We start from the raw sequence: 16,577 nt of genomic DNA, 5'->3' as shown, positions 1-16,577 counted from the left end.
GAAAAGCCGATCGTTGCGTTTGATTTGTCCCAGACGAATTGACCTTCAGTGTCAATGTCATTACCACCTATCCAAGCAGTACAGGTTCGGGAAAGGCTAGTACAACTATCTGAAATTAAACATTTCTTTTTCAATCGTAAAGTGAGATTTATTCAATTTGAAACCAAAACCAATATAAGAGTAAGGTCAAGGTATTGATGTTAAAGAAGCAACAGAATGAAACATTAATATTCAATCATCAATGTAGCTAGTAGCGTTTCTAAAATATCAAAATGAACACTTCTTAGTTTGTTGAACATTTAAAACGTCCATTCAATGATTGTAGCATAAAATTTCCCTTTCTGATATTTTAGTTTAATGAATTTCTTGGACAGTTTACCTTTCATGAGAAATGTAGCCGCCAGCCATTCAGATTCCTCTTTAGTTTCAACCTCCGCCAAATGTGCACACATCTTTTGGCATTCCAGCTATTTTTTTATAAAGCATGTTTTATTTGGTTGAAATAGAAAGAAAACGATTTTATAGAACAATGTTATCGTTTAGCGGAACAAAGTACAAACTAAACAAAATCAATGTATGAAAGTATGTTTCTCATGAGATGAAATAACCTTAAAAAGATATAACTGTCACCTAGTTGATTATAATTCAGAGTAAGAGTTGTTTTTCCTGCTATAAGAGTTAATTCATATTTGAAAAAAATATAGCCTTAAGTACGATGTGTAGTATTATTAAACTTGAAGTTATCAAAATGAGGCAATGTCTGTGTTTTATTAGAATTAATTATATCAAAGTCAACATACATCATATCATTGATGTTTGTCATGTTCTGTGACATAAAATCCAGTAATGCATTCGACGCGTTTATACATATCACTTTAACATTGCATTTCCTTATTACGTCTGTATATTTTACAAATTTGTTGGATAACTGGTTCAGATTTGAAACAAGCATTGCCGCGTGTCAAGACCGATAATGTCAATCTCTTGAAATAGAAATCACTCTTTTTAACGAAACGCCCTTGCATTTACTGACAAGAATCAAATCAGGTTGTAATTTGCTATTTTATGCTTTAAAATGCATGGATAGAAGTGTGATTCTATTGAATTGAACCAATTGATAATATAAAAACTGCAGAAAGTTATTGGTAAATTATTTTCCTCTAAATTAGAAAAATTTGATTCATGATATCTTAAAACACAATTTCTTGCAGAATACAAAATGCATGAAACATTGTTTTTTAAAATTCATTTATATTTGATTTTTTCCATTTGGCAGAAAAAAATCCATGTAATTGAAAAAAAGTATCAAGTAAATATATCCTTTTTTCTGCTTTATTAAATATTCATATTTGACGTATCAATAAAGAAAAATAAAGTAACGTTTTATCGAATTAAAACATTAATAATGACAGTAATAAAACGATTTTGATCTAATGTGTGAAAATAGGTTTTAAATCGTTAACCTAGAATGGAATTTAAAAAAACCGAAATAAGTGAAATTCAGAATTTGTGATATCATTCCCTACTTAACAAAGCGTTGTAGTTACCAGAGTTAAATTTTAAATCTTATTAAGAAAATATATAGAGTTTGATTACATATAAGTTTAAAAAAAAGAAAAGAAATAAAACAAAAAGATTTTTGTTTTTAGTACCTTGGCGTCTGTCCATGTAACGTTTTCTGCTCCATAAAAGTAATAGTGACCAGAATATTCTACCCAGTTGAACTCTGATAAAAGATTCACCAATCTTAATGAATTATATATCATATGATTTGAATGATTTTATACAATTTAAAAAAAAATTACCTTTTCCAAAATAAAGCATTTGAGGAAATGACGGGACGACGTACTGATACGAATGGCTTTCCTTGTTTACACAGTGAAGTCCAATACACTGTCTACTAATCTCGCTGTAAATTAACTCCATGCAATAGTCGTCCCAGGCACAGAGTCCAGCACAATGGACAAAACTAGCAACCTCTCCATAAAGCACTCCTAGAGAAGAGTTGGTCGCTTCTTTGTGCAGTCTGGAATACCAAGTATCTCTTTGTAGACAATGGACATAGAAGAAGACACCAATTAGACACCAAAGCGATATCTTAAGCATAGTTTGATATGTGTTATAGTTCAATGTACAAACTAAAATAGTCATATTTTGTTATAATTTAAACATTTTATAATTTTGCGTCGAATCAATCGATTGTGGCATTGATTGACGTATTGATTGACATGCTTCTAGTTTGAAATGGGACCACCAAACATATTATTACACTTCATTCTACACATAATTTAATTTCAACAAAACGCTTTGGCTCTGCCATTACTAATAAAACATGTTCTTATTTTTCTTCCAGTTGTTCTTCAATTACACAAAACTAATTATTGATTTGCCTTCACACTCTAAAATCAGTAATAAAAGCTCAAACATCACGATACACAAATTGATCTACCAATGTTTAAAATTTTATACTGTCTCATTGTTTTGATAAAATACCGTTACAAAACGTTTCCGTGTGTCCAGGAAGGATAAAATTGATAATGTTACGTTATATACATTGGTTACAAACCACACAATTGATCTACCAATGTTTAAAATTTCATATTTTCTTATTGTTTGGATTAAATACCGTTACAAAACGTTTCCGTGTGTCCAGGAAGGATAAAATTGATAATGTTACGTTATATACATTGATTACAAACCACACAAAGACGTTAAATTCAAATTTATTAATTTTGAATATAAAATTCAAATTTCAGGAAAAGAAGTAGATATCAATTCCATTTTAACTTATATAATATATTATCTAGAAAATGTAAAAAAAAAATAAACACGAATTAGCAACTGTTTCTACCGGTTGGGCAATCAATGTACAAATGCATGCATCTTAAAAGAGCAAAAAAATATTAATAAAATTATAAGATTCTAATTAGAAACACTTGTATGTAAAGTGACTAGAAACGTATGATGATACTCAGTTTGGAAATGGTGTATGTGTGGGTTTTTTTTAAAGATAGTCATTTTAAACAAATAAATAATATAAAGAACGTGTCATAAACATTTTTACTTGGCTAAATCGGCTCTTTTATTAACAATCATTACAATACACCATTGAAATGCAGTAAATATATCACTTTACAAGTAGACTTAGGCTAATGAATATAAGAGTTATATAATCAAAGTAAAATCTGCAGGATTAAATGCGCCCTATCTTAGAGGGATGTACATCAGTCCCCTTTATATTCTATTTGTCCTTTAAGTAAGTTAACAAGTTCAGAATATATTTCTTTTAGAATTTAAAAAAAAAACTAAATTGAGGAGTAAGACACCTTAACTGATTTGAATCTTGGCTTTCCAGTGTGCTGTTAAGGAATTTGAGACGCTCTTTATATTTGATTTGTATACCCTTGCTAGGTACCAGTTTACAGATACATCTAAGTCGTAGAAGAAATCAACTTCTTCGACATATCAATGCAATAATTTACCGTTATTTAAGCAAAAAAAATTATTTTCATTTTTAAAACATAAAAGAGAAACCCTCATCTGTATTTAAAAAGGATACACACATACACACATGATATTCTAATCATAAATTTAACATTGTTGATAAATATTGTTAACATAAATAGGTGAATACATGTGAACATAAACATTAGTATTGTTAAACTAATCTTTTTTATCTACACTACGCTTCGAAACAGTGCGCGGAGAGAGAGAGAGAGAGAGAGAGAGAGAGAGAGAGAGAGAGAGAGAGAGAGAGAGAGAGAGAGAGAGAGAGAGGGGGGTTTCCAAACCATTAATTTGCATGTCTAGTTTTCTTGTAACGTGTTAACTCATAATAATTTTTTATCTGAAATCCTTTAATTTAAAAAAAAAATCTCCCGATAAAAGAAAGACACCTAGCGTATAATTCTTTGCCAAACACATTTATATATAAAAAAAAATTGCCAGCCATCTTTTTTAATTAGGGACTTTAAATCCCACATATACATAGAAGATCAATAAATGTGTGTACATATAAGTAATCTTAGATTTTAGGCTGCCAACAATCATTATCTTTATGTCTGTTAAAAAATTTCCCATGCATTGCAAGAGTGCCGTTTCATCAATGCTTCATGAATATTGAAGGAATACTAACTTTCGTAAATTTCTTTGTTGAGTTGACAGACTAAATTAAATGCTCATTAAAGAGCAACATCTAAAATTTAAGTATCATTGTTTGTAAATAATGAATAATATTAATGTGTCAGAAGAACCAGAAACAATGAGTAGATGTTGTTATTTGTGTTTGTCATGAAAAATAAATCACGTCATCTTTGTAGACATTGATTCCATTGGGTAAGTGCTGACACTGATATCACATAACCAAATATAACAATAACAATATTTACAACATTAAAAAATTATCACAGACGACAACTCGATAAGCTAAAAAATTGAAAATCAATATATAGAAATACTATTTTAAAGAAGTTAAAATTCTTTTCAAAATTCCAATATTGTCAATCATGCAATGCTTGCAAAATATTAAATAGGAATAATACTATCAGTTTAATTCTTTAGTTTTTAACTGGTGACGTTTTGTAAGTCGCTGATTATCAACTAATACACGGACTTTGTGGTTTGTCAATTGGTATTTAGAACGAATCGATTAATTCACTTGATAAACCTCATAACATAGCATGTAAAACGATTTGTTTTGAATTGATTATCGTGTCATGTTAGTCGTTTTAAATCTCCCTTTATGCTAATGTAATTCTTTTTTTGGTATGATTGTATCTTTACTCATGCAGGGTTTAAAATGTAATAGTTTTTACTATTGCCATTTAGGAAAAAGGTGTTTAGGAAGACATAAGATGCAGAAAATGTGATTTTTTAGTATAACTATTTACACTCTGCTCTCAAAGACTTTGACAAGGGAGTTTCGGAACGTGTAAGATGTCTGGTGTGAACTGTCAGGTTTCTTAGCGCTATTGTTCTCGCATATGGACTTGAGTCAAACTGTTTTTCTAGTGTTATTTAAACAATTGAATGCTTTCTTTGGTGATTCATTCGGGAAATGATGGCAGCGACTTTGCAGGAAAAATACATAACCCGCGTTTTCCTGCAATGATCGCTACCTTCATAACCCGCATGAATCATCAAAGAAAGCATTTTTTTTTCTTTAACTAATTAATAAGTTGATTATGAAAAGTTAGTAAAATTCACTAAATTGCTGTTAATGTACATTAGTACCTTAGCTAAAAGAAACAGCCAAATCGTTTCTTGTGAGACTTTGAGTCTGTCATCATCATGATTATTTCGTGCAGTCCGTGAGTTTACTTAGGTCGCTGTAGATTCAGACCAATCGATAAACAGGGCGTGTCAATTTCAGTCCTGTCACTTCCAGCTGCTGTAGATTTCGACCAATCGATAAATGGGGCGTGTAAATTTCAGTTTGGCTGTTTCTATAGAGCTATGAATTGACTATATTTTTCCGTAAGAAAAAGAGAAAATTATACATGGTAGATGTAAATATAAAGCTGTGTTTTATTTGTTTCTGTCTTTCTTGTGTAATTGTATAATTAGTTTAACGTATATCATATCAATTCGATTTGCTTGTCTAATACAAATCAATAATCATGATGAAGATAATTAAAAGTACTGTTTCTTTAAACCCAACCATATTAAATTTCGACAGATGCAAAAGTACTAGGGATAAATGAATGTCACAAGAAGGGAATGAAATCATTTTGAAAGAATCAAGGGTTTTATACAAACTGACTAGTAACTGACATGCAACAGGCTCCCGTTTTTGGGAGTTGATCTTAATCAACTCTCCTATGCACTTACTCAGACAAACGGAAGTGAAACAGTGTTTGGACCTCAACACAAATCATCGCTGCTGACAAGACTTAGTTCTTGAAAATAATTGATAAATTCAATGTAATGTATGCTTAAGCATTGTTTTTCAGGGAAACTTATTTATAAATACATTGAAAATAGTCAGATTTTAAATGGTACGAACAATTTAGATATTTTCTGTAGTCGTATGTATGCCTACGCCAGAGTTCAATATAGTCTTGTTCAACTCGACGCTCGGTTGTCTCCGTAAATCTCCGACAAACAGAGAGTCCCACTTGCTTGTCGGAGATACATAGTTTGATTGAATTAATTTTATCTTTAAATTTTATTTAACATGATTCATATGGGGGTTTCTCGACATTCTTGTCGAAAAAGTCCAAAAATTCATATTATAAAAATGTGCGTAATTCAAATACAAACTAGAAACTATATGTACTTGTCATGCAAAATAACACATCATTGATTTTAAAATAAATAAACATCGACAAAATAAACTCCCGTCAGTTCTTCAGTACTTTGATTATGATAAAGTTTCCCCAATAGTATCAAAACAAAACGAGGTATAAATGATAAGCTTCTGCGCAGAAACATGTAACACGTGTGCCACCTGATCAACGTTTCCTTTGCTGTAAATTTAATTTTTTTGTATTAGATTGGCGTACTAGCAGCATGTTCGTCCATCCAATTATTTTTTTCCAGAACGAAAGATACAGTCCTGCAGCTAAGGACTTACACAAATTAAAGATTTGCAGATACTTCCCTTATTTAGGTGATCCATTTTGGAAAATAGCGCAAAAAATGGCCGTGTTATGATATTTTAAACAGTAATCAAAGTTGCCAATCTTAGTTGTTGTTTTTTTTAATTGGCGGGATATTTAAAAAAACAAGGATTTATGTATATTGACATGACATCATTTATCAGTTTTCGCTTTTAACAATCAATTCAAGATAAAACAATTTCATTTTTATCACTCGACGTTTCACATCCCTTGATTCATTTATTTGCATACTACGATATTAATTCTCGATTTTGGTTTCGGTTACTCAAAACTGTAAAACGAGAAAATATATATTTTATTTCATTTCTTATTAGTATCTATCATTACCTTCATCAAATTGGATTTCTCCCCGTGTCACTTCCTTCGTCTTGAGTTGAAAATGGGATCAAGTGTGGCGTTTGTCCACTCTGACAAAATCTAGCTCTCTGCTTAGCGGCTATGAAAATGAAAAGACGATACTCCTCTTTGCTTTATTTTAATGAAAAATTACTGTGCAAAATGTGGTGATCGAAACTCAAAGAGAGCATGCTATTACCATCACCTTTTGTATTCAAACTTGTTTCCGAACAAAACATTACCCACCATCGCCAAAAAAAAAATTGTTATACTTATCTACTGACAATTTTGACATGTGTAATGCTCTCAACAACAGTTTACCGTGTATACGTTTATGGAATTAATGCCTGCTTAAGCACAGAATTAAATTTGGGCGTTGCCAAAACAACATATTTCATTTATTCTAAAGTTTTCAAAAAAAGATGCTTGGGCTAAAATGTAACTGCGCCAACGTTTTGGCACCTTCGTTTGCGCTTGAAAATATTCGCCATATTTTTTTCGTTTTGAAGTACGTTCATCGCTCCACAACTCTTAACAAAAGCAGTATCAATCCTCTTCTAGATTTAGAAATTTCATCTCCTACACAGATAACATTATACTCATAGATTTACAGAAACGCGTTTTGAAGAAAAAATGATCACTGCCCACTGTTTTGGTAAAGTTGAATTAAAACACCATACAAAACAAATTAAAATCCAGACCGACATTTGATATTCAAAACACACACTTCCCTTGAGCAGGACTTAACAGACTTCTTACATGCGAAGAATATATTCTCTCGATCGTTCATAGACATAATTAACTTCAAAGAAAAAGATCTTTTTGAAGGTGTGAAAAATAATCACAATTTGTTATTTAGGTTATGTATTTTAATATGCTATTTATTATTTTCAATAAAATATTAGTGACAACAATGTGATACACTTAAAGTTATTCTGAACACATGTTCGATATACAAGAAAGACTTTAAATATTAACTGCATTTTTTTCTAATTTTAATATTTAAAAGTATAGTTCTTGCAGAAGTCCGATTAAAATGGATGTCCCAGTAAGAAAGCAAGTGACCAAACAGAAATGTTTAAATACCCCTGTAAACGTTAAGAACGATAAAAAGTAATATGGCGACACAATATTTTAAAGTCCCAAGGCAGCGTTAAAATCAGACAGGGGCTAATGAACAAAACACATATTAAATCAAAATCATTTTTATTTGGAGTAAAACTCTGTAAAGACAGCAGTATTTGAATTGGAATACTTGGGTTCTAACATATATGTAAGGTTAATGCCAAACTTTTAAGCATGTAGATGCTGTCACGATCTAGGCGGAACTTGGTTAGGTTAATCCATAGTGAGCTCACTAAAAGATCCATAATTGAGTTGCTCAATACTTCTTGTCACATCATGTTAGATAATAGTTCTCTCACAAATGAACGCAGTTGACATCAAGCAAGATTTGTCATTCCATTTACCATTCCTAAGAATGTCAATACAGTCACGAACGGCGGCCAATGACGGATTACCAATGCTCGGCTCGGTAACGTACCAGTTGGTAAAGACCATGGACGTGTTCGAGTGGCCCCACACGAATTGACCTTCAATGTCAAGGTCGTTACCTCCCGTCCATGCTGTGCAATAAAAGTAAATATCCGACAAACAATCGTCTGTAAATAAACAAATCATTTTGAAATATGGAAAATAAATATAAAAAGAAAATCTTTTGTCATGAACATGTATAATATGAAAGAAGTTTTGATATACATTTACAGCCAATTAAACAAGTTAAATATATTGAGTGCCGTCATATCAAATTCATGATACCAGAAACTACTGTTGAACTATTTAATAACATGGTTGAGAAAGTTTAATTGATTGACATTTGAGAAGAATCGCTGAGGATTTTTTTGTGAGTTTACTTGAAAGTAATTAAAATAAAAAAAAACACAACACCCTTTTTCGGATATTGATTTATGGTTGCATGTAGAGCAACGTTCAGCATTGCAAATAAATTTAATGTTGAGCCCCTTAATAAATGTTTATGATTTTCATGCGTTTCATTAGACCTCCCTTGACAAGTAACAGAAAATAGACAGTTATCTGAAATCGCCGTAAAATAACATAGTCTCGCTGCACATGTATTTTACACTAATTTGAAATTACAATAATCATATCCTAGCAATCAATATAGTCTGTATCATTATGATAAAATATATCAAAGATAACATTTCAACCTTACAAACAACAGTTTTATAACACTTTTTATCAATTTAAAAAGCAGATTTTGTATTTAGCTCAAAACAAAATTACCATTAAGAAACGTAGCCGCCAGCCAATCAGATTCCTCTTTTGTTTCAATTTGTACCAAATGGGCACATTTTTTCTGACATTCCAGCTTTTTTGCATGAACAAAATATGAAATAAAGGATGTACTAAATGAATGTGTAATGAAGTGTGGTATTTCAGATGACGTAAAAAATGACGTAAAAACAACACCCACAACTGAAATGTGTGTTTCCTAATTAAAACTAAATAAAAACATACTAGATATTGGGATGCAATATAAAAAAATCTAGTTTATATTTGAAGTTTGTGAGGTTTAACAACCCCCCCCCCCAATCACTTTATTTATAATATTACATGTAATACTTGATTCCAGGTCAGAAGGAGATATGTTAATCTTTCGAGTCGTGTCCAACTTGTTTGCCGACGGCCTTTGGGTGTGTGTGTGGTATGGAAAGAGGTTTGTAAAACAAGACAACTGTAAAAACTTGGAGCTGATGGTACGACGAATCAGTGTCTTTGTGTTTCTTTGGTCTAACATAATCCAACACCGAGTTAGTACGGGAAAAACTAAATGGTAGAAATTAAGAGTGACCTAATATATCCTGACTAACGAAAGTTATATATTACATTATTTTTTTAGTATTTAGAGGTCTGTCTGACAGTGGTCGTTCTTTCCGTTTTCACATGCTGATCGCCGTGCCAAATTCAAGTGAATATATTCGACACGTATATATCACTTGCATTTAAGATTTGTTATTTATTTTTCCTGCATTTTTATTTTTTGAAGGTGAACATGTATCTAATTACCAACTTTTAAAAACACTAATGTAACGATTCAAAGCCACCTATTAAATTGTTTGCTAGGATATTCTCTGTTGTAATGAAACCTAATTGTTCTTATTACTTTTCATCTTTTACGAAGTGCTCAAATAAAAAAAATCGCAACACAAAACTTAACTTAGATCCATTTAAATAATAAAAAGTCACTTTTTTAAATAAAAAAACAATAGCATTTAGAGCGTTTTTGTTTACAAAACTTATTGTATAAAAAGGACCGCTGTCAAACTTTTTAAAATACCTTATATTGATCCCGATTATATTATTTTCAAAACTAAGTATAAACGAATGGAAATTAAAAGTCAGCAGCTAGTGCGTTGTGTGTATTTGTTTACTTGTGTGTTTTATTTTCATATTCATTAAGGAAAATGTACATTGTGTGCTATTTTTCTTTTCAGATGCATAAAATATTGCAATACTTGTATGAAATTGTTAATCTATATTGTGATCCGAAAAATACACATTCCCTGAAATAAAAGTTATAATTATAAATAAACTTATCAGACTCAAAGTTATGAAAACATTTATACATTAATAAGTGAACCAAAGAATACCTTGGCGTCTTCCCATGTGAGTTTTTCTTCTCCATAGAGATAAAGGTGACCAGAATACTCCACCCAGTTCAGCTCTATCAAAAAGAATGACATTAGAATTAGTATCCAGATCGTTTTATTAAAAAAAAAGCTTCGTTTGCACGCAGGTCAAATAATGTTTATGAGTTAAAACAGTTTTTATTTTTCCTACATCTTAGATTTGATAAAATGGCTTATTATATGGCTCTTAAATTACTGATTGTTTTAATTTTAGAAATTTCTCGGCTAAAAAATATATATTTAAAACGAAAAGTAAATAGTAAAATTAAATCATTTTTTTCTCTACTAAAACAATATTTAATCAAAGAGGTAATGAAAGTTCATTACAATCGGTAAATTCATCCTACAAAACCCATAGAGGTCAACTCTGGTTTAGACACCAACATTGCTTCACAATCACTTTGCTTATATTTCTTAACATATGAGTAATTTGAAAATCAAAACAAGGGTAGTCAAGTTAAAAAAGATACCAAAAGAATATTGCCGCTGACCAGGAAATGAATTAATTATCAAGGGAAACAATATTCTAAGACTAAATAGATTCTGACAAATAGAATTACGAAGAAATTAAAAATAGAAATTTATATCTTAATATAATTCAGGGTATACTGTGTATCTCTTTTAAAGTGCATTGAATAAAAGTTTGTCATTTTAACTATGTCACAAAAAACTGCTTATGTTTACTTTTTCTTTATTAGACTTGGGTTTACCATGTCTTTTTTATCTGTATCGTTATACAAATATTATTAACAGTAGTGAGAATTGTTTTTAACGTTACGTGATCGCATTTAAGGATTTGCAACAACCGATGTTTCTATACTCTTCATATACTTAAATTTTAAAATGATAGTGCATAAAAGTGATAGGTGATGTATACATTACACTAGATAGAAATGAATCTGATGACATCAATTACAATGTGATTGCGGGACTACTTAAATATTCCGAGGGGGAAAACAACGTTAACAAACAATTTAAATTATTATGCTTGATTTTTCGTTAAAAAAATGAGGAATAAAACGTATCTACAATTTGCACTCGATATAATTATACTGAATATTTTATACTATTTGTAAGTTCTTGGTTCAGAATCCTGGGGTTTTGTATCTCAAATAGTTGCCATACTTTTTCATCATTTGAATAATTTTAATTAGTTGACAAATCAGTTTAGATGGTTGATAGTATAGGCATAGCATTTGGGCAGAACTGCACCGAAACACAATCCAAAATATCATGCCTGACATACGGAGAAATTATTTAAGTGAATTGAACATTAACTGAAAATGCCAGAAACACGACATTGGGACATTCGTCAAATTTAAATATCGACACTTCTTCAGATAAAAATCAAATGGACAATCTGAAATAGTCTGTTTCATTATAAGAAATACAATTCAAAACATTCTTTGCAAGACACACTCAATACTCTGGATGTTTTATACATGTGTCATACGTACGGTTCATGCGTAAGGTCTTGTAAATTTGAGTCTTAAACTAACTGTCATGATAGATTATCATATAAATAATTGTTAGATCAGACAAGTCAATTACCTTTTTCATAGTGAAGCATTTGTGTAGATCCAAGGACGAAATACTGGTACGAATAGCTTTCCTTCTTTACACAGTGAAGTCCAATACATTGTCTATTAATATCACTGTAAAGGAACTCCATACAGTAGTCGTCTTCAGAACAGAGTTCTGCACAATAAACAATACTAGAAACTTCTTCATGGAGTACTGCTAGGGATGAGGTGGTCATTTCTTTGTCCAATCTGGAATACCAATTTTTTCTTTGCAGACAATAGACAGAAAATAGGAAAGCAAAAAAAATTCTGGATGATAATCTAAACATATTCTAAACTGTGTTATGCAGGTAGTTCAGTATTAGAACTAAAAAGTCATACGTCACATATACATTTTATATTCTAACGTCGAATTAATCGATACAAGTATTGATTTCGATTTCTTTTTATATTGGAAATACGTTTTACATTATTATGTGTTTTTTTGTAAACTGCCGGTCACAGCACTTCATAAGCATAGGAAATGAATATTTCTCTTACTAGCCAGGTTACTTTTTATTTCTTTTTTTATGACAGTCCCTTCTTCGAATTAATCGGGTCCTTAATTCAACAGAGAGAGAGAGAGAGAGAGAGAGAGAGAGAGAGAGAGAGAGAGAGAGAGAGAGAGAGAGAGAGAGAGAACAAAACTAATCAGGAATCGTTTGTGTTAAGAAAATTATATTTTTTCTGTTTTTGTTTTATCGATTTTTTTCTTTTTATCTTAATTTTTGACTCACTGTGAATTTTTAAAAATATGAAGTGAAGTGAAATAACATGCATTTTACTGATTGTACAAAATATATATTTTCTTAAGTATTTAAAACTCCATTTTTTAAAGCTTAAATAGACGTAAATATGAATAAATATATATACTTGTATGGGGGATACAATTTTAAGTCATTGATGTAATATTTGTATCAATATTATACAAATATATAAATCAAAATATATACTAAAATTTACATATATACACACATATATAAAAAAAGGAAAACAAAATTAATACAATCATAGTTTGTCTGTTAGGGTTTTCAAAATTGTGTAACTTGGTTTGACACTTTTTGCACCCTTTACAATAAAGTAATAATAATAAAGAATTGATTTTAGAGTAGATAAAAGCGCATTCTCTTTTTGATCTGTTGTCTACACTTCATCTTATATTTACATGTTTTGTATTCTACAAATGATATGACACTATTGAAAAGAAAAATGTTGTGTCTATGAACATGTGAACAAATTATCGGTTTTTGCGGGGATTTTGAAATATAAATTTATATTTGAAACCTGATTTTTCAAGTTCTGGTTGTGTTACTTTTCCGCCAAATGAGTTAGCATTGTTTACATGAGAACAATATACATTCATCTTTTTAACAACAATTGATTTTTTTTTTCAATTTAAAAATATTTATAGAATAAATTCAATAGGGTTGGCCAACAGGCATAGTCTACGTATTTCCTTTCTTTGTATAATACGTCAGGTATGTTAGATATTTTTGTTGAAAATTATATAGTATAATATTCAAATCAACTATAGGTATAGTTATCAACTTTTTAATAGCAAATATTGATGATAAGATATTCACTCAAATAATTTTCCTTTGATTCATATTTTCTGCTATGTCATTTAAATCTATTTTACCACTTATTGTAAACATATCTTTTTCTATGAGCTGTTTTTGAGATACATTTGGGAGTTAACATCTTATTAGAACTGCAAATGATTTTTTTTTTAAAATGTAGGGAATTAAAAAAAATAGAGCATTTTGTTTTACAATATTGCTTGTCAACAAATATGTAAATTCTCAATATGTCTTTTATATATATTCTAAGAGAATTTTTTTATTATTTGATCATTTGATCCATCCTGCGTTAACCCTTTTTAGTTTGCACTTTACACTATGAAGCCAAAACGAATTTCAATTATTGATCTTACAAGAAAGTGACTTACAAGAATTCGCGTTTTCATTTTTTTAAATGAAAAGAAAACCTAAAGTCATATGCATGTGCGCATGCGTGAACAAAGGTGGTCACGAAATTTGAGCTCTTGAAAAAACAGATGAAGTTTGTGAAATATTTGTAAAATAGCAGTAATAGTGTTGTGAAAACTGTATTGTGTGGGTTTTCTTCGGCGTATGTGTTATTCTAAGGATTCAACATGTCCGAGCCGGAGAGGAGAAGACTTTCGTCTGATGGCCAAACACCCAAGCCACCGAGCAAAATGTTCAAAATGGCCGACTTTTTTTGCATCAAACGGTGAGTCCGAAAGGTTTGAAATTAAAATGATCGACTAAATGACTATAATTGCAAAAGAAATAGAAAACCTTCAAGATGGACAGAATTAGTTAAAATCAGCGTTTAACAGCAAACAAGACAAGTTTTGAAACGAGTTCATGTCGTCCATTGACGAAAAACTGAAAGCCATCCGTACTGACCTTGACCTTGAAATAGGAAAACAACAATCGCAAAGTGAGTCATTGTCACAGTCTGTTGCGTCCATACTCGAAAGGCTACAGGTGGTTGAAAATGGAAAACACCTACATTCAATATACAGGTCACCAGGCGAATCGAACACGATCTTGGAAAACAAAAGGAACCCTCTAAAGAACGCGGATATAACAATCATTGCTTCAAACATCCCACAGGAACCTGAAGTAAGCATACTGGAAATATCTAAGGAACTTATCAACACCTTAAACGAATCTGTGGATGTGGTTGCTGCCGCTAGATTGGGAAATCGGAAATTTGGAAAGCCAGCTTTAGTTAAAATTAGTTTTGCGTCAGTGCAGGATAAAATAAAGATTCTGAGAGAGAAAAAACAACTGAAAATGGTAGGAAAATACAAAAATGTGTTTTTGCGTGGAAGTAAAACTCACCCGGAAAGATTGTTGGAGCTAAATGCGCGTACTCTGCAGAATGAATTGCCGCATGGAAAAGACTTTCGCATTACGGCAAACGGGCGGATTGTAAAGAAAACACTAGAGAGACCACAGTCGGAGCATTGCGACAACAGTGATGGATAGGACTCGCGCCGGTTCATTGAACATTCACAATCCTTTTGTCATTTGAATGTAGGTGGATGGACTATAAACAATCACGATCTTAGGCGTGAGTTGATCAGATATATGCGGGCAGATATTGTAAGTGTTTGCGAGACGCACTTGTCAGGAGTTATGGGACTTGATTTAACCGAACACACATTCACAAAGACGCCCCCAAAGCGTCTGGGGGTATGGGTTTTCTTATCAGAACTGATATAATGAAGCAGTATGTTGTGAACATAATGGAAAAATGCATTGATGGTATATTGGGAATTCAGTTTTACGACAAATTCACAGATTTTAAATGTATTGCATTTGTTTGTAATCTACCACCAGACTACTCACCATGGGGTAGAGATGCACTTGCTTTCACAAATCTATCTCAACAGTAAATCAAATGCAATACTCTTGCTAGGTGATTTCAATTCTCGTCTGGGCTCACTGAGATATTTTTGTGTTGATATTGACAACATCAGATCATGGGACATAATTGACCATACGCAAAATCTACATGGACAATCATTTTCAGAATTTTTATTGGACTCTAAATTTGTGTTTTGAATGGGCGATATGGGGAAAACTCAAATAAATTCACTTCCGTTTCTGTGAAAGGAAAGGCTGTTGTCGATTACGTTTGTGTTCCACATGATCAGCTGGGAAATTGTTATAACTTCAGAATAAAACCTTACAGTGATGTGATAAAGTTAGGGAAATTGCAAAACCTTCTTGGATCAAGATGTCGTATTCCAGACCATGATATTTTGATGTTTGACTACAAATGCAAAATTGAATACCCAGAGGAAAATCAGGAAACTCACACAGATACAAAGAAAAACTCTTATGTACCCCCTAGAAAAAAGTTCAAGTTTAAGCAAATACCGACAAATTTCATGTGTTCTGATACCGTTAAAAAAGCGTTGAGTGAAATTATAAGACAAATTGAATTATGCAGGGAAAAACAAAGTGAAATTGATACAATCTATGACAAACTTTGCAATGTAATAACTACTGAAATGGAAGACGTTATACCTTTCTATGATGCATCCAAAAATACTCGAAAACGTATGAAGTACACAAACCCTACTGGAATCAAGAACTCTCAGACCTATGGATGAAGTTGCACAAAACCGAAAAACATTTCCGTAAAGTTGTAGGCCGAACTGGCAGACAAGAAGCACGAATACAATTTCTAGCTACACAGAGACATTTTGATAAACAGCTTAGATTTTATGAGAGGAAATACAGACGTGATTTAGCCTTAAACATTGAAACATTGAACACAGAGAATCCAAGCGCCTTCTGGAAGTAACT

At 31.4% G+C, this 16,577-nt stretch overlaps 1 protein-coding gene across 1 annotated transcript; it reads right to left on the bottom strand.

The window, feature by feature from the left end:
* Nucleotides 1–8,186: 8,186 nt before the first annotated feature.
* Nucleotides 8,187–12,484, bottom strand: LOC105348299 (lectin BRA-3-like). The gene is made up of 4 exons (XM_020075327.3): nucleotides 12,218–12,484; nucleotides 10,628–10,701; nucleotides 9,261–9,345; nucleotides 8,187–8,617 (listed from the first exon to the last, which is right to left on the bottom strand). The coding sequence occupies exons 1-4, from the start codon at nucleotides 12,423–12,425 to the stop codon at nucleotides 8,361–8,363; spliced, it is 624 nt and encodes a 207-aa protein (XP_019930886.3). The 5' UTR covers nucleotides 12,426–12,484; the 3' UTR covers nucleotides 8,187–8,360.
* Nucleotides 12,485–16,577: the final 4,093 nt, after the last annotated feature.

This window comes from Magallana gigas, chromosome 1 (assembly GCF_963853765.1).
Source record: "Magallana gigas chromosome 1, xbMagGiga1.1, whole genome shotgun sequence".
Lineage (NCBI taxonomy): Eukaryota > Metazoa > Mollusca > Bivalvia > Ostreida > Ostreidae > Magallana > Magallana gigas.
The sequence above is the reverse complement of the archived record's forward strand: the minus strand, read 5'-3'. Positions and strand labels throughout refer to the sequence as shown.